We start from the raw sequence: 26,960 nt of genomic DNA, 5'->3' as shown, positions 1-26,960 counted from the left end.
CGGAGAAGGAGTGCGGCGCCCTGGGCGGGCTCTTCCAGGCCATCGTCAACGACATGAAGGTAACGGGCGCGGATGCGACGCGGGTGCGTGTCCCCTTTGGGGACGCGTGGCGGCGGCAGCCGCGTCCCGCCGTGTCGGTGAGGCCCCGCGTCTGTGTGCCCTTGTCTGAGCGCGTCTGGCCTGCGTCTGCCGTGCGCCCTGGTCTCCGGGTGCCCGTCGTGGGGGGTGTGGGCACGCGTGTGTCTCGGTGTCCGTGCGATACCCAGGGTCCATGCCCCTGGTCGCCCGGGTCGCAGCGCCCCCTTGGGGTCCCGACCTGAGCCTGCGCACACGCGGGCTTCCCGCGCCCCAGACCCCCAAACCATGAATGGGGGGTTGGCTCCGGGGGCGACTCACGGCCCTTTAAAGGGTCCAGGGTCTCTCCCGCCTCTCCTCTACCACCCCCGTGGCCCCCCTTCCCCGACCCCGACGGCCCCGAAACCCAGACAATGCTGTCACTGCCAAAGCAGCGAAAAATAATAAAGCAGGGAACCGTTAACTCCTTCCCTGCCAGCCTTGCCTCTGCGCCCGACGCCCGCGCCCCAAACCAGCTCCAGGACTCCACCGTCTGTGCGAGGAGTGGCCCGGGCCCCAAGGCCTCTGACCTGCCTTGCGGGGAGGAGGGCGAGGGTGGGCCTGAGGGAGCAGCCCCAGGGGAGGACTGCCGGCTGCTCCAGGCTCTCAGCAGCTCCAGCCCCTCTCCGGGATGGCCCAAGGTCAGGCTTCAGCAGGCCACCAACTCCTGGCCCACGCTGGCTCACCAGGTGGGGAAACCGAGGCTGGGAACGGCTCAAGGTCACTGAGGAAACTGTTGGACCAGCCCATGACCTCACCCGTCACTGTTGATCCGGGGAGCGAGGGGGTCCTCGCCCCCAAAGAGGCTGGGGCTTGGCAGGGTGGCCCAGCTAACTGGGTAGAGAGGAGGGCCGGCCGCAGTGACAGGCCTGACTGGGTAGAGAGGGGCCCTGCAGGCCGCACCTCTCCCCTTCTGCTCTGGGGCAGGGTGGCCAGGCTGGGGGGAACGGGGAACTCCTCAGAGCCCCTTGCCTGCCTGACCCTCCCTAGTACACAGCCTGGCATCCTACAGTGACATCGCAGGCCCCAGGGGGACACACCACAGTGCCCAGGCAGGCCTTTGGGGGACTGCCAGATCCTTGTGCCCCCCACCCCCAGGAGGCCCGGGGCCACCCTCCCCCAGAACTGCAGGGTTGGCAGCGTGCATAGGTGTCCCTCTGCGCCCCACACAGGGTGCTCCCGAGACCCCGACCCCCCAGCTCCACCTCCAAGCCCTTCTGCTGGCCCCCGAGTGCTGGCTTCCCGCTGCCTTCAGCAGCCCCTCCTGCCCCGTGAGCATCGCAGCCTTGGCACCAGGTTCCCGTTCTAGACCACCCTCCCCCAACCACTCCCGGGGCTGGCGGAGCAGACTCCTTCCCGCACCTTGTCCTGCTGGCATCCTCACCACACACACTGTGGAGAGCAGCCGCTTTCCACCTTTGCTCAGAGGAGTGGGCAGGACCATCTCCCCCCATCTCCAGGCAATTTGCAAGGAACTTGGGGATGAGACGAAGGAGATGGGCCCAGGTTGTAGCAAGTGGCTCAGGATTTTCTGACGTGGGGAGGCAAACTGGGAGAGGTTTCACCTGGCGTAATGCCGAGCCCCGCTAGTCCCCAGCCTGTGACACAGGCTTGTGTCTGGGCCAGGGACAGGGCAGGGACACAGACCGCCTGGAGGCCAGTCATCTGGAATTGGGGGACAGCTTCCGGCTGTTTCGCTCAGTGGCTTGAGCCACAGAAGCAGCGGGGTTTCCACAGAGGAAGGTGGCCTGGGTGAGGAGACGGAACTTGCCTGCGACAGCCCACCCAGGGCTGCAGGTCCAGAGCCTGGCATGGGGGTCGCCGAGGAGGGGAGGGGGGCTGCCCCTGGGGCCTGGAGGGGCACCGACTCAGGGCGGGGGGCCCCCGGGAGCATTCCCTGCCTGCCCCGCCTCATTTAAGCAGCCCAGATGCCCCCCAAAGCTCAGAGAGGGGCAGGAACTTGTCCGGGAATGACAGGGCCGGGAGCGGCTCCAGGGCTCAGCCTGCACCTTCCGGAAATGGGGTCGCAACCTGCCCCTGAGAGTGTCACGCAGGTCCCAGCCGAGTGGCAGAGGCAGAGACCGCCTGTCCACTCTGTCCGCAGCGTTAGGCAAGCGCTCTCTGTGTGCCGGGTCCTGACCTAGTGCTTCCTAGGCAGTCCCTACACTGACCTGCTCCCGCCCTCATCTCACAGGGGAGCAAACAGGCTCAGAGAGGAGGCTCCCGTGGAGCCCCTCTCCCAGGGTGCAGCCTGGGCCACTCACCTGTACAGCCCAGGGCCCACCCACCTGAGCACCCGCCGTGACGAGCGTGTGACTGCCCCCCCCAGAGCTGCCCGCTGCTCTCCCAGTTCTGCACTCCCTGCCCCTCCCCACCCTGGGTCCCCAGATACTCACCTTCCAGACCCCGAAGTAGAGGAAGTGTCCCTGCCATGCAGTGACCAGTCAAACCTGGAATCAGAGCCTGAACCCCACACTCGGCAGCCATGGACAAGCCGGTTAATCTCTCCGAGCCTCAGTTTCCTCATCTGTAGAATGGGGGCGGTGACAACGGTATTCCCCTCACAGGGTTGCTGTAAGGATTCAGTGTGACCCCACAGTGAGAGGGCTCGGCCGGGTGCCTGGCCCACCACACTCTTGACCCCCAGTCGCAGTCCCCGTCACTATCAAGACCACAAGCCCGGAGGCTTCAAGCCTGCCTGACAGCTGGGTGCAGCCTGTGTGAGGGCGCAGGCCCAGGTGGAGACAGGACATGCTCCTGGGTGCTGGCCCCTCAAGCTTGCCTCTGGGGTCGTCATGACTTATCAGCAGGCCCTGCTGAGGAGGGGCTGGGCCTGGCCCCCGAACCCCACCCTGTCACTCGCCTCTGCCCCGGGAGGACCGAGACTGGGAGGGCCAGGGATGGAGTGAGCCTGGGGGCGGAGGCTGTGAGGGTGTGACTTCAGTACACACACCTGTCTCCCCCACAGCGGGGTACAGACCTGTCTCCCCCACTTCTTGCAGCCCCTGGCTCTCAGACAGAGGCTGCTGAGGGGCTGAGACGCCTTCCAGGGGCCAGGACCGCTGCCTCTGCACTCCTGCCCCCATGGTGTTGTCTCCCCAAGGTCTTAGCACAGCCTAGGGCTGGGGTGTGGAGCAGGGAGGTGCCAAGTCCTCAGGAGTGCCAGAGGAGACCCAGGCTCCTTCACCCCAGGCTGTGCCGTACCGACAGCCCACCCACCGCCTCTGCCTTCCCGCTCCAGCCTGTGAACTTCTCAAATATTTGCTTTCCCTGGGCACTGGCTGGGCTGGGCTGGGAGGGGAGGGTGTTTCTGAGGATCCCAGAAGCTGCCCTGTGCTTCCCACTCCAGCAGGCTGGCCTCCCTGGGGTTCCAGCCTGGCAGAGCCTCCCTCTGAGGCCTTGGGAACTGGGGTCTCCGCCTTCCCGCTTCCCACTGGAAAAGCCCTGGCTCCCAGCACCCCATCCCACATGGAAGGGAAGGTCAGAAGAACCTTGGGGCTTCGCTGACCTGGGCCTCTTCTTCAAGGATCAAGGCTTCCTTCCACAGGGCCATTGGGCCAGGACCCAACAGCCATGGGAGGCCCATTAGCCAGAAAAGCCCGCTGATCACACTGGACAACTTGATCGCCAGGAGCCTGGCCTCTCTACTGGGAAACCCCCTCCCAGCTCAGAGCTTTGGGCCAGGCTGGGATAAAGGCCACACTGTGTCCCCAGGAGGGGCGGGGAGCCGGGGGTGGAGAAAGGTGGCTCTGTCGGCTGCACAAGGCCCCATTCAGCCTGGGCCTGACTGTCCCGGGCAGGCTGGCCAGGCCCCGCAGCAGCCGCGGTCCCCCTAGGCCTAGGAGCCCCGGCCGCTGGCCTGCGATGGGCAGATCGGCTGGTGGCAGCTTCCAGGTCACAGGGCCCTCGTTTAGACCCACCATGTCTCGAGCTGCACCACAGCTCGCTGTGCCTCTGCCCCCAGGCCACGTGGACCGTCCAGGGCTGTGTCCGGGGCCACAGTGCCCCTGGTGTGGCCAGCCCGGGCCCACCCCCCCCAGGCCCTCCCACCCACAAGGAGACGCGGCCTGCCGTTCCCAGTCTCCATCCCCCTTGAGGATGTGGGCTACCACTGCTCCCAGTGGCCGGGGTTCCTGACCGTTAGGGAGCGCGGGGCACGCAGAGGTGCCTGTTTCTGGGGCCAGGCCTTCTTCATGCCCGTGTCTGCCCTCAGAGGAGCCCTGGAAGGCCCACTCCACAGGGGCGAGGCTGCCCTCTCAGACACAGCCCGGAGTCTAGACCAGGCACGAGGGGGCCCTCGTGGTGGCTCAGTGCCTCTCCCCTCCCCTCCACAGAGCTCCTACCCCATCTGGGAGGACTTCAACTCCAAGGCCACGAAGCTGCATTCCCAGCTGAGGTGAGGGTGCTCCAGCTGGGGAGGGGATGGGGCGTGAGGCCACCCCCCACTGACCGCCCCCCGCCCATCTCCCCAGGACCACCGTGCTGGCTGCTGTGGCCTTCCTGGACGCCTTCCAGAAAGTGGCTGACATGGCCACCAACACCCGAGGTGGGGAGGGCACTCGGCCCAGCCTGGACTTGCACTCCAAACAACTGAGTGGGTGTGAGCCCGAGAGGACCCGGGCCCAGAGTCAGGACCTTGGGTCGCTGGCTCATGGAGCAGGCTCTCTGGAGAGAGGGAGCCTCTCGCCACCGAGCAGGAGCGGGTGACAGACGACAGGGAGGTTCTGGGGGGTGGGGGTGGGGGGTCTGTCTCACTGCCAGGTGGGTGACCCCTCAGCCACGGTGTTCACACTCCGTAGGTGAGTCTGGGGCTTCTCTCCCCGTCTGCCCTTCCAGGGGCACGGGGCAGGACTTCCGGTCTGAGCAGCGGGACCTGGGGCTCCTGCCTCCTTGGCTGGTGAGACCAAGGCGACGGGCACCCTCACGCCTGCATCTGGGCGCATCTGGAGGGGGTCCTGGGAAGGAGGGGTTTTGTTGGCTCCTTGAACCGTCTTTGGTGTGGGCTTCTCCCATCTGGGGTTACCAGGACAGCTCCTGGCCTGACCCCTGGAGAGAAAGGTCAGCTCTCCTGCCGGGGGGCGGCGGGCTGGCGGGTCGCGGGAGGGGATCAGCGGGATGGGGATGCCGGGAGCGGCGCGGGCAGCGGGGCCGCGGGGACGGGGACTTCGGGGTCGGCGGGCTGCGAGCTCGGCTCTCGGGCCGGACGCGCCCCCGCGTGGCCCGGGCCGGGCCTGCAGGAGCCCGGCGGCCCCGCCCACGCGGCGCTTGCCCCCAGGAGCCACGCGGGACATCGGCTCGGCGCTCACGCGCATGTGCATGCGCCACCGCAGCATCGAGACCAAGCTGCGGCAGTTCACCAAGTGAGTGCGTGCGCGCCGGGGCGGGGTCGAGGGAGGACCCCGGGGCGGCCCTGACCCGCCCTCCGTTGCCCGCAGCGCGCTGCTGGAGAGCCTCATCAACCCGCTGCAGGAGCGCATTGAGGACTGGAAGAAGTCGGCCAACCAGCTGGACAAGGATCACGCAAAAGGTGGGTCTTCCCGGCCGCGCCCTCCAGCTCCCCACTGGCGGAAACCCGGTCATAGCGCCGCTCTCTCGCCCTCTGCACAGAGTACAAACGAGCGCGGCACGAGATCAAGAAGAAGTCTTCGGACACGCTGAAGCTGCAGAAGAAAGCACGCAAAGGTGAGCCCCGCGGGCCCCTGCTCAGCCCCGCGCTGTGTCCCCCACGGCCGTGGGGTCGCCCAGGGCAGCGTCCAACCTGAGGCACCCCGTGCTGGACACAGGGCCCCTAGCCTCTCGGGTGGGCAGAGGGGGTGCCTGCCGCCTGACTGGACCCCCCTCGGGAGGCTGCAGGAGGCCCCGCCCCCAGGAGCGGCTCTGCCCACCCGGCTGTCTTTCACACGGTCTCTCTCTGTCTCTCCTCTCCTCGCCCCTCCTGTAGAGCTACTTGGTAAGTCAGATGCCCGCCCCGAGCTGCTCTCCCTCCCTGTCGTCCCTGTCGCATTGGTCTGTCTCCCCCAGCTCAGGGCCATTGGAGGAGCCTCTTCAGGCCGAGGAGGAGCGAGGAAGGTGGTCGGTCCGCAAGGGAGGGGCTGGGCACAGTCCTCTGGGCCGGGCCGTGCTGGGTCGGTTCGCCAGGCCAGGAGGGCTCGGGTGGGCAGGGTGGGGCCAGGCCCCGGCAGCCCAGCCGCCCCGCCCCCAGGCCCTCCCTCTGGCCCCGCAGCCACACGCTGTCTAGCTGTCTCCGCTCCACCCTCTCCGCTTTCCACGGCTCTTCCGCTGCATCTCTGTGTTGCTCCTGCTGTCCTTGTGCATCATTCCTGAGTCGAGTGGGGACCCCCACGGGACACCCCCTTTCCCGCGCCCTGGGCCCGGCCCTGGTGCTTCTGGACGCCGCCTGCCTCGTGGCCTGGCCTGCAGCCCCACCCCATGCTCTACTCTGTTCAGCCTCCACGTCCCCTCCCTGAGCCCGGGAGGGGAGGCGCCTCACCCCACAGGCAGTGAGGGTGTCCCCGGGGGCAGAAGCGTCTGCTCTCCTAGAGGCGTGTGCCTGACTCCCCTGAGCACAGCTGCTCTGGGTGGCCCCAGGGCTGCCCAGGGTTCTGCTCGCCCCAGGACCTGGGTGGCTTTGCAGCTTTGGTGTTTTTCCTATGTGCCTGTCTGTCTGTCCTCTCTGCCTGCGCTGGGGACCAGCCTTTCCACAAGCCCCGGCGTCCCGGCTGCCGTCCCCGGCCCCCAGGGCCCCCCGGAAGTGCCCAGCCTCATGGCCAGGGATCCCACCTCGGGGCCCGAGCCTTGGGTGCAGCAGGCCGGGTCCGCGTCCCCAGCGCGGCCTCTCCTCCCCACCCCCCCAGGGAAAGGAGACCTGCAGCCTCAGCTGGACAGCGCCCTGCAGGACGTGAACGACATGTACCTGCTGCTGGAGGAGACGGAGAAGCAGGCGGTGCGCCGGGCCCTGATTGAGGAGCGTGGCCGCTTCTGCACCTTCATCACGTTCCTGCAGCCCGTGGTGGTGGGTCCCGCGGGGACACGGGGGCCTTCTTAGCATCTCCGTGACTGGGCCAGTTGAGGGGCCCTCACGAGTCCCGAGAGGTCCCGAGGACCGTGGCCCGAGCCACGTGGGCCGGGGGGGAGGGGGAGGGGTGGCTGGGCAGGGAGGACCGGGAGGCTGACTCCCTGCCCTGTCAGAACGGCGAGCTGACCATGCTGGGGGAGATCACCCACCTGCAGGGCATCATCGACGACCTGGTGGTGCTGACCGCGGAGCCGCACAAGCTGCCCCCCGCCAGCGAGCAGGTGCGGCCAGCCCCGGGGACGGCCCACCTTGGTTGGGGACAACGGAGGAGGTGATGGGAAAGCGTTGGGGGAATCAGCTGGGCACCGAAGGTCACCCCCGTGGGTTCTAGGGGCACCTGCCCACACAAGCAGGGTGTGTGCCCGGGACCTGGCAGAGCGTCACACAGAGCAGACGGCTGGACGTCCCGGATCCGCAGGGCCAGGCTCCGAGCAAGCCAGTCCTGATGGTGCCTCCGGCCTCCACGCCCACACCCACCAGCCCCCTGCATACACGTGCAGCTGCCCCCATGGCTGCCCTGCCCACCTCTCAGCACCACGCTCCGACCACACCAGGGGCAGTCCTCGCTGACAGCACCATGGCACTCGTCTCCCTCGGCCTTACTGTGCACCCAGCCCTACGCCGAACCCTTCCCACGGGTCACCTAGTTCAGTCACCTCCACGCCCTCTAAGACAGGAAGGATCGGCTGCATTTCCCAAGAGAAAACTGAGGCTCAGAGAGAAGCAGCGGCTTGCCTGAGGGCAGAGCAGAGCCAGGATTGGACCCCATGGTCTTGCATGGCCACTCTGGGCTGACTCCTCCGCCAGCCCCAGGGAGTTCTCAGGAGCACCAGGTTCCCCCGTGTCCTGGCTGGGCCAGCATCCCTGAGAAGCAGAGAGGGCACAACCTCCCCAGAGTCCCCCCGCCTTCTGGCAGCCCTGCCTCTTGTCCCTGAGTGAGGAGCTGGTGTTAGGAAAAGGCTGGGACACGGAGGGCTTCCAAATCCCTGAGATCTCCTCTGGGGCCTGGTTCTCAATTGGGAAGACCCTGCCAGCCCTCTGGAGGGAGACTCAGGAAAGTGATGAGGCTTTCTGCGGGGCTGGGCTGCCCCCATGACCCCATCCACGTCCCTGTCCAGGTGATCACAGACCTGAAGGGCTCAGACTACAGCTGGTCATACCAGACCCCACCCTCATCACCTAGCAGCTCCAGCTCCCGGAAGTCCAGCATGTGCAGGTCAGCGGGGGACTGGGCAGGGGGCAGGGAAAAGGAATGGGGGGGCCCCCCAGAAGTGCGTCAGGAATTGCTTTGTGGCCCCAGAATTCAGGCAACTGCTGCACCATCAAGGAATCTAGGGAAAATACGCTCGCATTGCAAGACCGCCACTAGGGCAGGCGCACGGACGGTGCGGGCTGGCGGCAGCAGCGGAGGGCACGCCGGCTGCCTGTTAAGTGCTTTCTGCACTTTGCTCATTGAACCCTAACACCACTCTACCAGCAAGGTGTTGTCTCCGTCTCATGGAGGGGGAAGCTGAGGTACAGAATCCCAGCATTAACCTCTCAGCTCAGCCAGGCCCAGCACAGTTTGGGCAGCAGTAAGAATCTAAGGTGGGCAAGGCCATGGAGGCTTTCAGGAGTGTATGCAGAAGCTCCAAGCTTACCTGTGGGCACTGCAGCCTGGCTGGTTCCTGAGAACTGCGCCTGTGCAGCTGCCACAGGGCCAACCCTCAGCCCAAGCTGGCCCTGGGGGCCGTGCAGGGCCAGGGCGGGGTCGGGGGGCACTTCGTGGGAGGGGTCTGGATTCAAGGCTCCCTGTCAGGGGGCTTTGAGCAGGTTACTGGTGGGGAGACCCCTCTGTGCCAGGCACTCTTTCTCTAGAACCAGCTTGGCTGGGTACCCAGGTCATGGGCAGTGACCCAGGCAGAGTAATTGCTGCTCCTGCAGGGAGAGAAGGGTCCACAGTGGCTAGAGGCTCTTCAGACCCTGGGTGGGTGACGCAGGAGGGAGGTTGATCCCAGGGATCACCCGTGCCAAGGGTGGGGGCCTGGGGCCTCCCGGGTCACACTCAGAAGGATGGTGACCTTCACTGCCAGGAGGGTTGCCCAGCCTGGACACCCATGCAGAGAGGATGAGCTACAGAGGTGAAGAGGGGGAGGGTGACGGCGAGTTTAGGACCCTCACTGACCACCGCCCCATGCTAGACATTCGGTCAGGATCTGATGGCAAATACCAGACTTGGAGAAGACGGTCAGGATCAGACTCATGTCTGGTTGTAGCCTAACTGGGAAACGCTGGTGCTTGTGGACTCCGTTCCTCCTCGTCAGCCTGAGGTCTCTGCTTCGTAGCGGCGGAGCGGGAGGCAGACAGGCTGCCTTGCCTCGGGGTGCCTGGCGGAGGCCCCTGGGGTAGTGGGGGCCTGCCTCCCGCCCCGCAGTCTGGGGCCGCGCTGCCCTGGCCCGCGGTAGTGGGGGCCTGCCTCCCGCCCCGCAGTCTGGGGCCGCGCTGCCCTGGCCCGCGCGGCCTCGGGCCTGGTCTGACCCCGCCTTCTCCTCCCCCGCCCCTCCTCTCTGCCCACCCTCGTGTGTCGCCCTGCCTCCCGCACGCGCCCTGTGTCTCCCTGTCCGGCCGCCGTGCCCCCTCCCTCCAGCGCCCCCAGCAGCGGGAGCAGCGCCAAGGGTGGCGGAGCCCCCTGGCCCGGGGGCGCCCAAACGTGCTCACCCGGCCCCGCCTGTCGCTACCGCAGCCTGGCGCAGCCCGCCCCTGCCGCCCGCCTCTCCAGCATCTCCTCCCACGACTCCGGCTTCGTCTCCCAGGAAGCCACCTACTCCAAGCCCCCTTCGCCCATGCCTTCAGACATCACCAGCCAGGTGAGGGGCGTCTGCTGAGCTCATGCCAGCCCCCGGCCATCCACACTGTGGGGCGGGGACACTGCTGAGCGTGGCCTGCACGGCCCCAGGACCACCGTGTCCAGGACCAGCCTGAGCCCACTGCCCCAGGGCAGGGGAGGGGAAGGTCTGGAGGAGCCTGCCAGCTCCAGACCCCGTGACCCCCGTGCCGGGGCTGAGAGCGGCCTGCAGGACCCCAGGACCACCGTGTCCAGGACCAGCCTGAGCCCACTGCCCCAGGGCAGGGGAGGGGAAGGTCTGGAGAAGCCTGCCAGCTCCAGACCCTGGGACCCCCCGTGCCGGGGCTGGCAGTGATGGGGTGGGTGGCCCGCGGAGTCGTCCCTAGGAGCCCCAGAACTGCAAGCATCTTCCCCCGCTCTCACCCTGAACATGAGAACCCCCTCAGAGGCAGGCCCGGACCCTCAGAGGCAGGCCCAAACCCTGAAAGGGACCGGAGGGGCTAGAGCAGAAGACGGGGAGGTCAGGCCACGCGCCCAGGTGCCCACCGTGGCCCGGCCCTCCCTCTGAGCCCAGCATTCTGTAGTCTGCCCTCTTGCCCAGGACGTGCCCGTGGCATGCGCAGACTGCCCTCCTCGGCAGGCTTTCTTGTCGGCACACAGACACGTGCTCCGGTGCCGTCCGTCTAAATGGCCCCCCTTCCTCCAGCCTCCCCCGGCCGCCTCACCTCTCCTTCACAGCGACACTGCCCAGGACACCTGACCACACTGACCACCTCCGTCTCACTCCCCACTCACTCCCGTCTGTGTCACCTTTCCGTGACGGAAGAGCTAGAATAATTCATTCTCCTGTGTCCTTTATCCACGTATGCGTACGCTTTTGAGACGGTTCGGTCCATACAGCTGTAAAATGCTAACTCGCAGTGAGCTGAATCTCCCCACGTGGTGTAGCTGACCCTCTGTTGCTGGTGCCGTTTCTAGCGTAGTGAGTCTGTTTTGTTTGATTTTACTGCAGCCCCTTCAGCTCAGCATTCATGTCACCATTTCCTATCTCTTTTAAACTTACTATGTCCTTATGTTTTAGATGACTCTCGTAAACAGCATCTGCCGAGATTTTCTTTTCTCATCCAGGCTGACAATCTCTCTCTCTTAACTGACATTTTAAAGTCCTTTCACAGTTACCAATATTACTGGCATCTTTAGACTTCTTATTTCTGTTCATTCTGCTTTACCTGTGCTTCGTCTCTTCTCTTGCTTTTTGCTTGTTTTTTCTTCTCCCATTATTTCCTTCTACTGGATTTTAAGTTATACTTCTTTCCTTTATTATATAGGTTACCTTGAAATTTTACCATGCATCCTTAGCAAAGTCCTAACCCAGGCTTCTGAATCACTCAAGGACCTTAACATATATTTTAACTTCGGTCACCTATCCCCTCCCCTTATAAGCTATTTTATGCTATTCTCTCCTTTTTTTAATCATCCCTTCAATTGACATTTTTCTTCTTAATTTCATCATTATCTTCTACGTAAGTATCTGTTAGGTTTACCCATATGTGTTTATACTTTTTTGTTCATTTTGTCCTTTTGAGGTCATTTTGCTTCTTTCTGCAGTAAAGTACATCCTTTAAAGCTCTTTCAGAATGGGTCTGTGGTAGTAAACTCAGGTTTTGTTTTTCTGTAAACATGTTCTATCTCTTTTCCTCTTCCTTGAAGGCTAGTTTTGCCAGGGATGCAGCGTAGGGTGCCAGTTGCTCTGTCCCCACACTCCGAGGGCATTTTCCCCGTGTTCTGGCTTCTGTTGCCGGCTGAGAGGTCTCCTGTCCATCACTGCTGTGTTTTGTGAGTGACCTGACTTCTCTCTCTGGTCACTTGAGTTTTTCTGCAGCGTGTCTGGTTGTGGATTTGTTCTCATTCAATCTCCCTTGGTGCGTTCGTGTTTCTGTCTGCATTCAGGGTTTTCACCCATTCTAGGAGCTTGTGAGCATTCTCTCCTTATTCTCACTCCCACTCTGCTCACTCCTGTCTGGTTTCCGTGTCTCTCTCCTCTCACGTCTCCCATCTCCTTGTTTCCCTGGATCATCTCTTCAGGCCTGTCTTCCAGTGTACCTTTTCTCTATTTTACAGCAGTTTAACCTGTCCATTAAGGTTTATTTTCATTAGCGTGAAATAACTCTAGCCTGGTAGACAGTCTCTAAAAAGAGCAGATTTTTCACCCAGCCTCTGCACTGTCTCCCCTGATGTTAGCATCCCATGTAACTACCAACAGTCTTGAAAACCAGGAAATTAGCACGGCACAACACTGTTGACTCGCTGACAGACCCTTTTTCACATGTTGCCAGCTTTCTCACTGGCATCCTTTTCCCGGCCCAGGAGTCCAGGCTCCGACACCCAGGGGCCCTGCCCTGCGTTTTATCAGGGTGTCTCCTTAGGCTTCTCCGGGCTGCGATGGCCCCTTGGTCCCTCCTGCACGACCTTTGGATGCTGGGCGTGCATCTTGTAGAATGGCGCTCGTTTGGGGTGTGTCTGTAGTCAGAAGGGCACGAAGAGCACAGCAGTTGATTTATTGCTGCTCCACCGCCCCTCAGCCTGTGGTGTCCGACATTCTTTCCACGTCAGCCTTTCTGGTAGGTGTTTTAGTAATAGTGCCCTGTGTTTTGAATTTGCATTCCCCTAATGACTAATGAGGTGGTGTGTTTTTTCATACGTTTAAAGGCCATTTCTTCTTTTTATGAAGGAAATGTTCAGATCTTTTTTTTCTTTTTCTCTACTAGATTGTATGTCTTTTTCTTGTTGATTTGTAGAATTTCTTATACACTGTGGCTACAAGTCTTTTCATCGGATAATCTTTGAGTCTGTGGGTTGCTGTTTTACTCCCTTAATAGGAGTAAAATTCTAAAGTTCTTAATGTATGTCTAATTATCCATTTTTTCCAATTGTTAGTGCTTTTTCTGTCCTGTTAGCAGTATTTCTGTGTACTTCAAGATGTTTTCCTCCAAAAGCTTTTTTTTTTTGCGGTGGGGGGGCAGGGCTCTGCTGCTCAGCTTGTGGGATTGTAGTTCCCCAACCAGCAGAGATTGAACGTGGGCCTTCAGCATGGAAGTGTGGAGTCCCAACCACTGGACCACCAGGGAATTCCCTGCAAAGCCTTTTTGTTTTACCTTTTTTCACTCAGATCTGCAGGTCATCTGGAATTGACTGTGTGTGTGTGTGTGTTAGTATGAGAGATGGACAGGGAAGCCTGGCGGGCTGCAGTCCATGGAGTCACACAGAGTTGGATACGACTGAGCGACGGAACTGAAGGAGTCGTTTTTCTCCATATGGATGTCTAATTAACAGTTTATTGAAAAGACCATCTTTTTCCTTTACTGCACTGTAGTGTGTTACCGTCGTCATAAAACAGGTGTCTGAATGTGTAGCTGTTTCTGGAGTTTGTATTCTGTTCCACTGGTTGATCTGTCTGTTCTTGTACCAGTAAGACCCCATCTTAATTATTGTAACTTGATCCAGAATCCTGACACCTGATAATGAAAGTCCTCTAGGTATGTTACTCTTCAGTATTACCTTCCGTTTTTGGCCCTTTGCATTTCCTTATAAATTTTAATAGTAGCTTGTTAGTTTCCACTTTAAAAGAAGCAATCCCTGGGATTCTGACTGGGATTACGTATGTCTCTCCATTTTATTATGGCCTTACCTTCTGTCAATAATATTTTGCAATTTTCACATGAGAATCTTGCACACCTACCACTGGATTTTTCCCCCCTGGGTATTTGATATCTCTTGATGCTATTTTAAATTATTTTGGCTTTTTCACAGTCTCTTACTTGTTTTTCAGCTGCTATTTAGAAATTTGATTTTTTTTTTTTGTATGTTGATCTTGTATCCAATAACCTCATTAAAAACACTTGTTAGTTCTGATAATCATAGAATGAATATTCTGCATACACAATCAGGTCTTTTACAGTTTCTTTTTTTTCCAGTCCTTTTGCTTTTTACTCCTTTTTACTTCTTTTTCATGCTCTATTGCACTGCTAGGACTTCCAGTACTTAATAGAAATGGTGATAGTGAGCATCTTTATCTTTCTGCAGCCTCAGAAAGAAAAGAATTGATATTTTTGTAGATAACACTATCAGATGAACGAAGTTCCTTTCTAGCACTAGTGTTTTCCATGAATGGGTGTTGAATTTTTCCATTGAGTTTTCCAAACTTTTTTTTTCTTTTTTTGTTTTAGCAATTATATTGGTAAAACTCTCAATGTGTTTATTATTTTCTTTGAATCCTTACTTACAGAGTTTAGTTTTCTTTTGGTCACCTTGGCTCATCATAAACTAAAAAAGTCTGGGGGTTGAAACCAGGATGCTTTAGAGAATGTGTCCTGGGGCACAGGCCATGCAGAGCTGCACCTGACCAGTCCGCTTCCAGGTTTAATTCTGGGCGGCAGTCGGGCGGGCTCTCCACCTGGCGCTTGCCCAGTCTCTCAACCACAGTGCTGAGGCTGCCTCTGCCCTGGGGACCCTCATGGTCCTGCTTTGCCCTTGCTTCCTTTTTCTTCAGCCTTTCTCTTATTTTGAGTTGGAGGGCCTCCCGGGGTGCCTGGTCCCTGCCACTGTCCAGAGGAGCCTCCAGGCGTCCTCGGTCCTGTCTTCAGTTCTGGGGGTCTCCATGGACACCCCTCTGCCCCGTCTGCCGAACCTCCAGCAACCCCCACACCACTGGCCCTCCCTCCTTCACGCATAGGGTTCCTCCCCGGTTTCTGTGACAGTCGCCTGTTCGGGTCTTCCTCCCACACCGCTGGCAGGTCCTGTCACTCCTCTTGACTGCCTGTCCTCTGCTTCCCAAGCACTGAGGGCAGCCTGGCGTCCCTGAACCCCTTCTCTAACCACCCTCAGCCTGACTGCCTGCGTCACCTGGTTCTCTCTCACGCTGCTGGACTTGTGGCTCCAATCCTGACTTCTCCCTAAACTCCAGATTGTAAAATGCAGTTGCCGGCATTGCACCTGGGCTTAGACACCTAACAGGCAGCCCCGCCTAACACTCGCAGGATGGAACCCTGGACTCCGTTCCCCCCAGGCCTGCCCTTTCTAGAGAACGGTGACAAATCCCCCCGCAGCTCAAGCCAGCACCCCCAACGGCCGACCTTAGCATCGCTCTTTCCCTGCTCGCCACATGCAGGCCAGCAGCAGTCAGTCTTGTTAATTCTTAGAAGCGTGGTTCTTGGGCTGCGGTGGGGTAGGTCCAGGCGGTTGGGTGCGCTCTGGATGCTGCTTTCTGCGCAGGCGCTCGCGACGCAGGGCGTGGTGTGGGGGGGTAGGCGGTGGAGGACTGAGTCAGGGCCCCCCACGTGCTGGCGCCGTGACCGGATGTGTTCTCTCCCGCCCCTCCTGCCGCCCTGCCCCGTCCGCCTGCCCGGTCGCCTTCGCATGCAGAAGTCCTCCAGCTCCGCGTCCTCCGAGGCCTCGGAGACCTGCCAGTCTGTTAGCGAGTGCAGCTCCCCGACCTCGGTCAGTGCCCCCCACCTGCCCGGGCACTCAGGGAGGGTTCAGGTTCGGCCAGAGGGGTATGCGTACGCACCCGCTCGGCACAAAAGAAACCTTCTGGGCACCCCCTGCAGCCTTCCCAAACGCTCACCTCCTCCCTCCTGCGGGATAAGGAGCCCAGGAGGGGCTGGGGGGTCAGTGTCCTCTGTGCTCTGCCCTCGGCCATGAGGAGCAGGGCGCAGGGGCCTCCTGACGCCCGCCTCACCCTACAGGACTGGGCCAAGGCTGGCCCCCACGAGCAGCCCGCAGGCATCACGCTGCAGCGGAGGAAGGACCGCCTGGAGCTCCTGCGAGACCCGGAGCCGGGCCCGGCCGGTGGCGGTGCCCCGGGCCCCAGTGGAGAGGAGGCCCCACGGCCCCGCATGTCCCCCGCCACCATCGCAGCCAAGGTGAGGGTCGCTGCCGGGACGGCCCAGCTGGGCCCTCCTCTCTCCCAGGCCAGCTCTAAGACCCAGCAAGTGGTCACAGGGCCAGCCCGGAACACCTCGGGGGACCGCCTGGGAAGCGGGAGTGAGGCTTCAGCGTGTGGTCTTCCCGCCCCCAGCACGGGGAGGAGGTGTCCCCTGCTGCCAGCGACCTGGCCATGGTACTGACCCGCGGCCTGAGCCTGGAACACCAGAAGAGCAGCCGGGACTCCCTGCAGTACTCAAGCGGCTACAGCACGCAGACCACCACGCCCTCGTGCTCCGAGGACACCATCCCCTCCCAAGGTAGGCCCCGGGGGCTCGGGCTGGGGCCTCGCCTTCTCGGCCCCGAGGCTCTGGGCCCACCGCGTCCCATGCACCCCCGCCCCCGCCCCAGGCTCTGACTACGACTGCTATTCCGTGAACGGGGACGCAGACGGCGAGGGGCCCCCCGAATTCGACAAGTCGTCCACCATCCCTCGCAACAGCAACATCGCCCAGAACTACCGCCGCCTGATCCAGACCAAGCGTCCGGCCTCCACCGCGGGGCTGCCCACCGCCTCGGGGGCTCCCCCCGGCGTGGCCACCATCCGCCGCACCCCGTCCACCAAACCCACGGTGCGCCGCGCCCTCTCCAGCGCCGGGCCCATCCCCATCCGGCCACCCATCGTGCCGGTTAAGACGCCCACGGTGCCCGACTCCCCCGGCTACGTGGGGCCCACGCGGGCGGGCAGCGAGGAGTGCGTCTTCTATGCCGACGAGGCCGCCGCGGCCCTGGCGCCGGACCTAGCCAAGGCCTCACCGAAAAGGCTCAGCCTGCCCAACACGGCCTGGGGTAGCCCGTCCCCAGAGGCCGCCGGCTACGCGGGGCTGGCGGCCCAGGACGACGAGGAGCAGCAGCAGCAGCTGGCCGCCAACCGGCACAGCCTGGTGGAGAAGCTCGGGGAGCTGGTGGCGGGCGCCCACGCACTGGCCGAGGGCCAGTTCCCCTTCCCCTCCGCCCTGTCGGCCGCCCCCACGGAGGAGACGCCAGCCCCACCCCCCGCCACCCCCAGCGAGCCTCCGGCCGAAGACATGCTGGTGGCCATCCGGCGCGGGGTGCGGCTCCGCAGGACCGTCACCAACGACAGGTCGGCGCCCCGCCTCTTGTGATGGCGCCTCCCTCCCTCCCGCCCCCCGGCCTGGCGAGGTAGGGGCCCGGCCGGTGGGCCGCGGCGGCTCAGAGCAGAGGCAGAGTCAGGAGTGAGCAGAGCCAGGCGAGCTTTTTTTCTTTTTTTTTTTGGTCACATGAGTCAAAGCCACTTTACTGGGAGGAGAAACCCAACTTGGATTTCATGGTTTAAACAGGAAGTGACTTCTTAGACCACGCCAGGACGGAGCCTGTGAGCCTTGAACTGGATTTGGAGCCTGTTTCAACCTTTTTTTTGCCTACTCTGCCCCTTCTCTCCCTCCTGCCAGGCCCTGCCCTTTCCACACAAGGGCGAGCCACGGAGCTGTGCCCCATGGCCCCAGCAGAGGGGCCCACCCACCTGGTGGGGCCCGCAGTGCCCAGCTCAGGCAGCCTGGCCCAGAGCCTCCCCGTCTCCCTGGGGACTGCAGCCCCCCGCCCCTGGCCAGGGCCCCCACTATGTTCCTCTCTGTCTCTGCCTCTCCCAGGCTCTCCTCCATCAGAAAGGCGGGTGGGGGGTCCGTCGAGGAGCCAGGGCTACAGTGTCTGGGTTAACCAGAGGCTCCACAGGGCGGTTGGCCGTTTGAGGGGCCAGTGAAGTTAGGAGCCAGCCTACCCACTGGGGCCGGGGGCCTGGGGCCCAAGTTGAGTCTCTTAGGGAGGACATGCAGGGTGCCTGCCCGGAGGAGGGTGGGGACCCTGAGACAGATTGCTTGCCCGCAGATGCAGCGGGCGCGGGGCAACAGGGAAGGCTGCGGAGGCCAGGCTGTTGGCCTGCCGGCCTCCCAGGAGCTGCTCAGATCCCATTGTCATCCGGGCACGTGGGGACTTGAACTCTGGTGACAGTTTCAGCCACCTTTGGGGTCAGGGACTGAAACTGGAGAGGGTGGGGGGTGGGTTCTTCTATGAATATATAATAAAGTGAGCTGACCAGACAAGGACTTCGTGTGGGGACAGGGTAGACGGTACAGGGTGTGTCCAAGAGTGCCTGAGGGACAGAGGGCCCCGCGGTGTCCTGATGGCCCCTGGGAGGTGGAGGGCCGGCACCGGGGGGTGGGGGCGGTGTTCTCTGCAGCGTCCAGAGCAAAGCCACAATGCGCTGGGAAGGGGCCGGGGGCTGGGCCTCCTGCCCATTTGCTGCAGGCCAAGGGGGGAGGGCTGCTGGGGAGATTGGCTGACTGTTGGAGGAGACGCCATCCCAGGGTGGTCCCGGGGGGCAGGACTGAGGTGGAGGGAGTGCACCCCTCCACCCACACAGCACGTTGCGCCAACTTTAAGCAGGTAGAAGCACGTGTGCCAAGGGCAAGTGGAGGGCTTCCTGTGACCACAGACCCGCCGAGAGCAGCCGTGCTGGCAGGGTCACGGGACGGGGGCTCCTGGGGTCGGGAGAGCTGGCTCTTCCTGCTCTGGATGGGCCCGGGGCTCCTGGTAGTTCTTGTGCTGGAAACGGGTCTAGGCACGGCTGCCAGGAGGGCGTGGGGAACCAGGGATTCCTCTGAGGGGCTCCCCAGAGGTGGGTGGAGGACGGTACCTGTAAGTTGCTAGGTCGGAGAAAGGAGCCTCGCTGAGCTGAGCTCACCACACCTGGAGGAGGGCTGAGGGAGCAGACGGCCTGCACTTGGAGGCTTGGGGGCAGAGTGTCCACTACCCCCCACCCCCGCCAGGGCTTGCCCAGGTGGGCTGGTTTTAAGACGCAGATTATCTGATGTGAGCAGGGTAAGGGGCAGTGGGGGGGGGTACCCAGGTCCCCGTGAGAAAGAGCTTGCCCCGAGGAGGGGTGTGGTCTCGGGGCCCCACGGGGAGGGGCGTGGGCATGGCACAGGCACCCCTCACCTAGACTGTGGGGGCCCCCCCTCCAGACCACCCCCAGGGCTGTACATAGCTCTTCCACCCCCTTGACCACCTCATCCCTCTAGTGACCGCCAAGTAGGCCCACCCCTTCAGGATCCGAGCCAACCATCCCATGTCACAAACTTTGGTTTGGGGAACTTTTTGACGTTTGTTTCATTTTTTTCTTTTTGTACAGAGAAATATTCTATTCAAAGCGTCTTTTGACTGAAGTAACTTTTCTGGTGCTGTTGTTAACTTGTTCCTTTCTTTAATTTATTTCCCCTCCCTAGACCTCCCCTTCTGGTTCCCACTCACTTTGTCTCCCCTCTACCACCCGCCCCCAGCCCCTATCGCATCTAAACCATTTTGTTTCTCTTCTTTCTGTCTGTTTTTGGGTAAATTATCCTTTCCTTCCCCCCCCTCCCACCTCCCCACAGCCCACCCTTCCCTTGATTTAAATAGTCACTGCTACAAGTAACATGCACTGTGAAGATCCCAGTATTAATAAAGTTGTACTGTAATTAACACCACTGTCTCCTGGCTTCCTCCACTGCCTGCACCCCGCCCCCACCATCCCAGACCCTGGCCAAGGGGCAGGGGCTCCGCGTGGGCGGGGCTGGAGTGGCCAGGTCTCTGCCAGGACCCGTGTCCCTGCTGGGGGTGGTCTTGTAGCTGCCAGGTGGAGGGAGACAGGGCAGTGTCCAGGACACGCTGTGGGAGATGAGCCCAGCACCGCTGCTCCGTCAGGCTTGCTGGGGCTTCATGGGCCGGGGCGGGGCTGGAAGGAACTCAATCCCTCAAATATCCCCCGTTCCGGGACCCTGGCGAAGGCCCTGACCATTCCAACTCTGAATCCTCAGCCCCAGGCCCCTGCGCCAGACCAGCCCGCCCCCCCCTTCCCGCCTCCGGCACTTGGCGGGAGGGGAAAGCAGCCTTCTCCAGGTTCATCCTCAAAGATGCAAGCAAACCAAAACAAAGCGGGTGTTTAATAGAAAAAATAAACTATGGCAAGACGTGGCATTTGGCTACCATGCCCTTGTCCCAGCTTTGCTGCCCCCTCCCCGTCCTTGCTGAGTACGCCCACCTGGTACAGCTCCCACTGCCTGACTCAGGAGAAGGTTGGCACTGCCTTCAGGGAAGGGGGCAACCCGGGCAGTGCCAGGAGCAGCCAGAGGCTCTGCCTTCATGACCTTCAGGTGCCCCAGCACCCGCCGCTCCAGGGGAGACCACAGGAGGGAGAGCTGCGCCCTTCTCAGGCTCTGTGTCTCTCAAGGAAAACACTGCCGGGGCCTCCTCTCCAGGAGGCGCTCCCCACCACCACCCGAAGTCTCAGGCCCAGTCCGTCTCTTGCAGGGGCTCCTCCAGCTGCCCCCGAGGTCACCCTAGGCTCCTCCGGGCAGGAAGCCTTCTCCCTGGGCCCTCAGCAGCTTTACTGAGTCGGGGGGCCAGCCGAGGGTCCCAGGATGCGGGGCAGGGAGGTGGAGGGCAGCTGGGGCAGAGGGTACAGCTGGGTGGCTTCACACTGTGCCGAGGCTGGGCTGCGAGCCTGAGGCTGAGGCGCCTCACAGTCCTGCCAGTTTAGCACAGAGCTTTCTTTACCTACGAGGACACACACAGACACACAAATGAGGCTGCAGGACTGGTCAGCAGCCCCTCACCCCAACCAAGCCACACTGCTCTCCGTGTACCCAAGTCCATCTCCACTTCCAGAAATGGCCTGTGGCCCTGGGGAGCAGAGGACGTGCTGAGGGCCCCGGCTCTGCCTGGTGACCTGGCTCAGACAGCGGTACCCCAGCCCCAGCCCCAGCCCCTCAGAGCTCCTCACAGCAAGGGCAGTAGAGCAGCTCCATGACCCGGAAGCAGTTGTCCAGCAGTGCTTTGGGCCGCACCAGCTTCAGGCTTCCCGGCGCACTCAGGAGGTTCAACACTGCTTCCACCTGGGGGCTGACCTCCATGCCCTGGAAGAGAGGAAACCTTTAGGACCACAGATGCCACCCTCAGCCTGTGCAGAGATCCCAGGAGAGCTGGCGGGGGTGAGGGTGGGGTGGGCAAACTCATCCCGCCTGGAAAGAGGTGACCAGAACACCCGAGAGTAACTTCTCTCCTTCCTGAGGCCGCCATTTTTCCTGGGAGGGGCTCCCTCAATGCCCCTCACTCGAGCACAACACACAGAGACTTCTCTTTTTCCTCCTGGGGGCAGCCAGACCGGGAGGAGGTGGGGGCATCCTCGCTGCTCCAGCGCAGGCCTGGCCGCCCTTGCATAAGGAGTCCCCGTCCCAGGGACACTGCCCTTCAGGTGCAGAGACCCACACCCACTCCAGGAAGCGGAAGCAGGGCCTGCAGGAGGGTCGGTTGTATTGTGAGGCCAAGGCAGGCCAACAGGGCTGGGTCTCCAGATCCAAGCAGGTGGGCTCCTCTGAACCACACTTGCTCTAAGGGGCCCAGTGCTGGGGGCACGGGCACCGTGCTCGGGATGGAGCGGGGCCCAGAGCCGCAGGAGCAGACACGGAGCAGGGGGGCTGCAGGGCCTGAGCTGGGCAAGGCCCTTCCTCAGAGTGAAGTGTGCTGGGTGGAGTTGTGTGCTCCTCTGCCCCACATCCCCCTAAAACAGCTGTGAAAAGGTGAAAAGTGTTGGTTGCTCAGTCTTGTCCAGCTCTTTGCAACACCTTGAACTGTAGCCCGCCAGTATCCTCTGTCCATGGGATTCTCCAGGCAAGAATCCTGGAGTGGGTTGCCATACCCTTCTCCAGGGGATCTTCCCAACCCAGGGGTCGAAGCCAGTCTCCCGCATTAAAGGCAGATTCTTTACCACTGAGCCACAAGGGAAGCTGCACCAAGTCCTCATCCCTGGCGCCTGTGAATGTGAGGAAACGGGGTCTTTGCAGGTGTAAAGTCAGGGGCCTCCAGATGAGATCAGTCTGGGTTTATGGTGGGCCCTAAATCCGATGCCTGGAGACAGGAGAAAGGACATGGGACACGAGGGGAAAGGCCATGTGAAGACAGGCAGAGGCTGCAGTGACGTGCCACAAGCCCAGCACCAGAAGCTGGAAGAGCTGGGAAGGAGCATCCTCGGGAGCCTTTGGGGCAGCGTGGCCCTGCTGCGCCCGTGACCTCAGACTTCTGCTCTCCAGAACTGTGACAATAATTTTTGTTGTTTTAAGCCACTGTGTGCTAAGTTGCCTCAGTGGCGTCCGACCCTGTACGACCCCCTGGACTGTAGCCCTCCAGTATCTCTGTCCATGGGACTCTCCAGGCAAGAACACTGGAGTGGGTTTCAGTGCCCTCCTCTGGGGGATCTTCCTGACTCAGGGATCAAACCCACGTCTCTTATTGTCTCCTGCACTGATAGGTTCTTCACCACAAGGGCCACCTGGGAAGCCCCAAGCGACTGGAAGAGGGGAGGCGCAGGCTCGGATTTACGTGGTCAGTTAGTAGTGAACTGTGACGGCAGTCCCAGAAAGCTAACATACAAAGGCTTAGAGAGAGCAGTGAGGGTGAGAGGAGAGCCAAGGGGCTCGCCCTGGGAGGACCCACTGCCCCAGAGACACGGGTCACCTGTGAGGGGGCCTCGGCCACCACCACTGAGAAAGGAGAGATTAAAAGCTGGCTCACCCTGAACGGCCCAGGTGGGCAGGGCCTCAGCCTACCCACGTCTCCTTTCCAGCCCCAGAGCAGCTCCCTGGAGCTCCAGGAGCCAGACACACTCCCGAGGAAAACTGAGAATGGAGCACGGTCCATTCCCCAGATCAGCCCCCACCTACCCCGCCCACAGGCACGAGAGAGCCACCAAGGGCACGGCCTAGCCTGCTGGCCTCTGCCGGAAAACAGAGCCTCCACAAACTTCCAGGCAGCTGCAAAAGCAGGCGCAGGCCCCGTGCCCTGGGGTCGGCAGGAGCTCACAGTCAGCGCCCTGTCGGCTGTTCCTGCTGGGCAGCAGCTGGGGGCCTGGCAGGTGTTTACCGGGGTCCTAAGGAGGGCAAGTGGGGGTGTGGGGAGGGGGTCCCACAGCACACACATGGCCTGCACAGACAACACAGTGATCTTGTCACCTTACTCCTCAGGCTTTTTGGAAGACATATACCCCAGGCCTCAGATCAACACTGCTGAACAGGCAGCAATCAGGAACTTCTATTATTATCATTATTAATTAGAGTCTGTTTACATTAGGGTTCACTCTTTCTGCTGGGTTCACTCTTTCTGCTGCACATTAGTGGGTTCTGACAAATGCAATTACAGCACCACGCAGAAGAGTTCCATCACCCTACGCTTGCTCCTTGGAAGAAACGTTATGACCAACCCAGATAGCATATTCAAAACCAGAGACATTACTTTGCCGACTAAGGTCCGTCTAGTCAAGGCTATGGTTTTTCCTGTGGTCATGTATGGATGTGAGAGTTGGACTGTGAAGAAGGCTGAGTACCAAAGAATTGGTGCTTTTGAACTGTGGTGTTGGAGAAGACTCTTGAGAGTCCCTTGGACTGCAAGGAGATCCAACCAGTCCATTCTGAAGGAGATCAACCCTGGGATTTCTTTGGAAGGAATGATGCTAAAGCTGAAACTCCAGTACTTTGGCCACCTGATGCGAAGAGTTGACTCATTGGAAAAGACTCTGATGATGGGACCTAATTAAAATTAAAAGCTTCTGCACAACAAAGGAAAATATAAGCAAAGTGAAAAGACAGCCTTCCGAATGGGAGAAAATAATAGCAAATGAAGCAACTGACAAACAACTAATCTCAAAAATATACAAGCAACTCCTGCAGCTCAATTCCAGAAAAATAAATGACCCAATCAAAAAATGGGCCAAAGAACTAAATAGACATACGGATGGCTAACAAACACATGAAAAGATGCTCAACATCACTCATTATTAGAGAAATGCAAATCAAAACCAAAATGAGGTACCACTTCACACCAGTCAGAATGTCTGCGATCCAAAAATCTGCAAGCAATAAATGCTGGAGAGGGTGTGGAGAGAAGGGAACCCTCCTACACTGTTGGTGGGAATGCAAACTAGTACAGCCACTATGGAGAACAGTGTGGAGATTCCTTTAAAAATTGCAAATAGAACTGCCTTATGACCCAGCAATCCCACTGCTGGGCATACACACTGAGGAAACCAGAATTGAAAGAGACACATGTACCCCAATGTTCATCGCAGCACTGTTTATAATAGCCAGGACATGGAAACAACCTAGATGTCCATCAGCAGATGAATGGATAAGAAAGCTGTGGTACATATACACAATGGAGTATTACTCAGCCGTTAAAAAGAATACATTTGAATCAGTTCTGATGAGATGGATGAAACTGGAGCCGATTATACAGAGTGAAGTAAGCCAGAAAGAAAAACACCAATACAGTATACTAACACATATATATGGAATTTAGAAAGATGGCAATGATGACCCTGTATGCAGGACAGCAAAAAAGACAGATGTGTATAGTGGACTTTTGGACTCAGAGGGAGAAGGAGAGGGTGAGATGATTTGGGAGAATCTCATTGAAACACGTATAATATCATGTAAGAATCGAATTGACAGTCTATGTCCGATGCAGGATACGGCACACTTGGGGCTGGTACATGGGGATGACCCAGAGAGATGTTGTGGGGAGGGGGGTGGGAGGGGGGTTCAGGTTTGGGAACGCATGTACTCATGTCAATGTATGGCAAAACCAATACAGAATTGTAAAGTAAAATAAAAAAATTAAATTAAATTAAATTAAAAAAAAGGAAAAGACTGATGCTAGGAGAGATTGGGGGCAGGAGGAAAAGGGGACGACCGAGGATGAGATGGCTGGATGGCATCATGGACTGGATGGACGTGGGTCTGAGTGAACTCCGGGAGATAGTGATGGACAGGGAGGCCTGGCATGCTGCGATTCATGGGGTTGCAGAGAGTCGGACACAACTGAGCGACTGAACTGAACTGAAGCCCCCTGTGCTCCACCCACTTAGCCTTCTGCATTTGCCTTGTTCCTTAGATGTGGCAACAGTGAGTGGGGTCAATGACTCACCCAGGTTTGCAGAGCCTAAGACGGTCTCAGTTGCATCACTTGCCCCCCAAAGCCCAGCCCTTCACTCTGACCTCCACTTCTCCCACAGCCTCCAGGACAAGTCAGGACTTTCCACGCGTTTACTTCCTCCTTTGATAGCTTCTGGCCATGCACACACATAGGCACACACACACATGCACCCACCCCCCCCCACCCCTACAGTGATCACCCCCAGGTGCACACACACACACACACGCACCTGCCCCGCCCCACCCACCTGCACCCCTGCAGCGCTCACCTGCAGGCACACACACACACCTGCCCCACCCGCCTGCACCCCCACAGTGCTCACCCGCAGGCACACACACACACACACACACACACGCACCTGCCCCACCCCACCCACCCGCACCCACGCAGCGCTCACCTGCAGGCACACACACACACACACACACGCACGCGCGCCCGCCCGCACCCCGGCAGCGCTCACCCGCAGGCCCTGCTTGACGTCCAGCAGTAGTGTGTGCACCTCCTCCAGGAACTTCCGGGACGGGTGGCCCTCAAGCAGCACCTCCTGCACCCACTCTGTAGCACTGAGACTCACCAGGACCCACAGATACCGCAGCTCCTGCTGGCTCACCTGGGCCCGCTGCTGCAGAGACAGAGAAACTACTGAAGACCCCGGCAGGGGCCTCTGGGCCCTTACCCCCGCCCCCAGATCCAACATCCCCCCAGACGTGACCTGCACAGTGGGGAGACCAGGCAGCCCCCGGGGGTGGGGGGCAAGCTTGGGCCTGAGCCAAGGGTGGGCTGGCCTGAGGGGCCAGGAAAGCCTCCTGGCAGCAGGACCTGCCCAGACTAGTGCTTCCCAGGCAGGGCATCCAGGGTGTGCCTGGAGGCAGGGGGCTCCCCAGTCCAGAGGAGGGGATTCTCACCAGTCTGGTGATGTTGGCTGTTCGGAGCACCCCCTCATAAGGCACACTGACCCTGTAGTTGATGGGGAAGTAGTGTTTCTAGGAAGATATAAGAACAAAGGATGAGGTCAGAGTCAGAAACGGCTCACATTCCCCCAGCCTCCCAGAGGAATCTGATGCAGGGGAAGAACCCAGGCCTGGCCCTTGACGGCAGAGGTCACAGCAGTGCTCCTCCACAGAAAATATGTGCTTTGCCTCCAGCTGGGACAAAGACAGCTCCTTCCTCTGGGACACAGGGAAGGGTAGGTCCTGACCAGGCCTAGTCTCAGGCCAAGATGTAGGATGAGAGGCTTACTGCTCTGGGAAAACCATCTCCTTTGGGGGGTGAGGAAGATAACTTTAAAAGATTGCTCTGAAACTTATCATAGTGATGGTTTCACAACTTTGAGAATGCACTAAAAACCACTGAAATGTACACTTAAGTACATAAATTGTGTGGTATGTGAATTATGTGTCAATATGTCTTCAAAGCTGTTAAAAAAAAAAAAAGACCTATAGAGCCACACGCCACATGATTCACCCTAATAAAAGAATCAAACATTATAATTTCCAGGTCCTTATCACCCTTGTTAATAATACGTGATTCCCCCGAGGTTTCCTGCAACCCCTTCTCCCCTGGGGAGGGCCACGTGGAGGTGGGATCAAGGGTCAGATGAGAGGCGGGGAGGGCCTGTGGACGGCTAACAGGAGCAAGGACAGGTAGTGCAGCCCAGGCCCAGGGTGTATGCGAGGAGCCAGGGGCCAGGCGGGCTCTGGCAGAGGAGCGGGCGAGGGCCCATGGGTACCATGTACTGAAGGCGGTTCCGGTACTGCAGCTTGTCCCGCAGGAAGCCAGTGATGGCGCACTCGTCGCTCCGAGTCAAGGGCCATGGCTCCAAGCCCTCATTTCCCAAGGCCATGCCGAGGAGGATCCCAAGATCTGTGGGCCACACCCAGCAAGGACACGTGAGCACCTGCTGCTTCGCACTGCTCCTGCAGGTGTGCAGTGCGCACGTGCCTCCCTTCACGCACCTGTGTGCAGAGCGAGCACGCGCCTCCCTTC

General features: G+C 60.2%; 2 protein-coding genes across 5 annotated transcripts in view; one reads left to right on the top strand and one right to left on the bottom strand.

The window, feature by feature from the left end:
- The first annotated feature begins 6 nt into the window (after window positions 1-6).
- On the top strand, window positions 7-19,474 carry MTSS2 (MTSS I-BAR domain containing 2). Of its 2 annotated transcripts, XM_040253534.1 has the most exons (15): window positions 7-59; window positions 4,449-4,510; window positions 4,587-4,660; window positions 5,390-5,474; window positions 5,550-5,641; window positions 5,722-5,796; window positions 6,056-6,064; window positions 6,969-7,126; window positions 7,303-7,410; window positions 8,308-8,405; window positions 9,816-10,035; window positions 15,435-15,509; window positions 15,758-15,934; window positions 16,090-16,255; window positions 16,347-19,474. In XM_040253534.1, exons 1-15 carry the CDS (start codon window positions 54-56, stop codon window positions 17,099-17,101), a joined length of 2,160 nt encoding a protein of 719 aa, XP_040109468.1. In that variant the 5' UTR covers window positions 7-53; the 3' UTR covers window positions 17,102-19,474. The 2 variants fall into 2 exon arrangements, with proteins under 2 accessions (XP_040109468.1, XP_040109469.1); XM_040253535.1 differs by lacking the exon at window positions 6,056-6,064.
- A 441-nt stretch (window positions 19,475-19,915) lies between these two features.
- IL34 (interleukin 34) overlaps window positions 19,916-26,960 on the bottom strand; it is a 61,249-nt gene continuing 54,204 nt past the window's right edge. For 2 of the 3 annotated variants that reach the window (XM_040253551.1, XM_040253553.1), the window contains 5 exons: window positions 26,704-26,837; window positions 25,880-25,957; window positions 25,435-25,596; window positions 20,773-20,905; window positions 19,916-20,546 (listed from right to left, as the gene is read on the bottom strand). In XM_040253551.1, the coding sequence (XP_040109485.1) occupies window positions 20,377-20,546; window positions 20,773-20,905; window positions 25,435-25,596; window positions 25,880-25,957; window positions 26,704-26,837 (677 nt within the window). In that variant the 3' untranslated portion in view covers window positions 19,916-20,376. The remainder of the gene's footprint in view (window positions 20,547-20,772; window positions 20,906-25,434; window positions 25,597-25,879; window positions 25,958-26,703; window positions 26,838-26,960) is intronic. The other variant, XM_040253554.1, reaches the window with a different exon arrangement.

Source organism: Oryx dammah, unplaced genomic scaffold (assembly GCF_014754425.2).
Source record: "Oryx dammah isolate SB20612 unplaced genomic scaffold, SCBI_Odam_1.1 HiC_scaffold_13, whole genome shotgun sequence".
Lineage (NCBI taxonomy): Eukaryota > Metazoa > Chordata > Mammalia > Artiodactyla > Bovidae > Oryx > Oryx dammah.
This window is presented reverse-complemented; position numbering and strand designations above follow the sequence as displayed.

Bases quoted from the DNA above. Each gene is read 5' to 3' on its own strand.
- MTSS2 (XM_040253534.1), top strand. The intron at 4,511-4,586 runs GTGAGGGTGCTC...CCATCTCCCCAG, and splicing joins AAGCTGCATTCCCAGCTGAG to GACCACCGTGCTGGCTGCTG. The intron at 7,127-7,302 runs GTGGGTCCCGCG...CTGCCCTGTCAG, and splicing joins CGTTCCTGCAGCCCGTGGTG to AACGGCGAGCTGACCATGCT.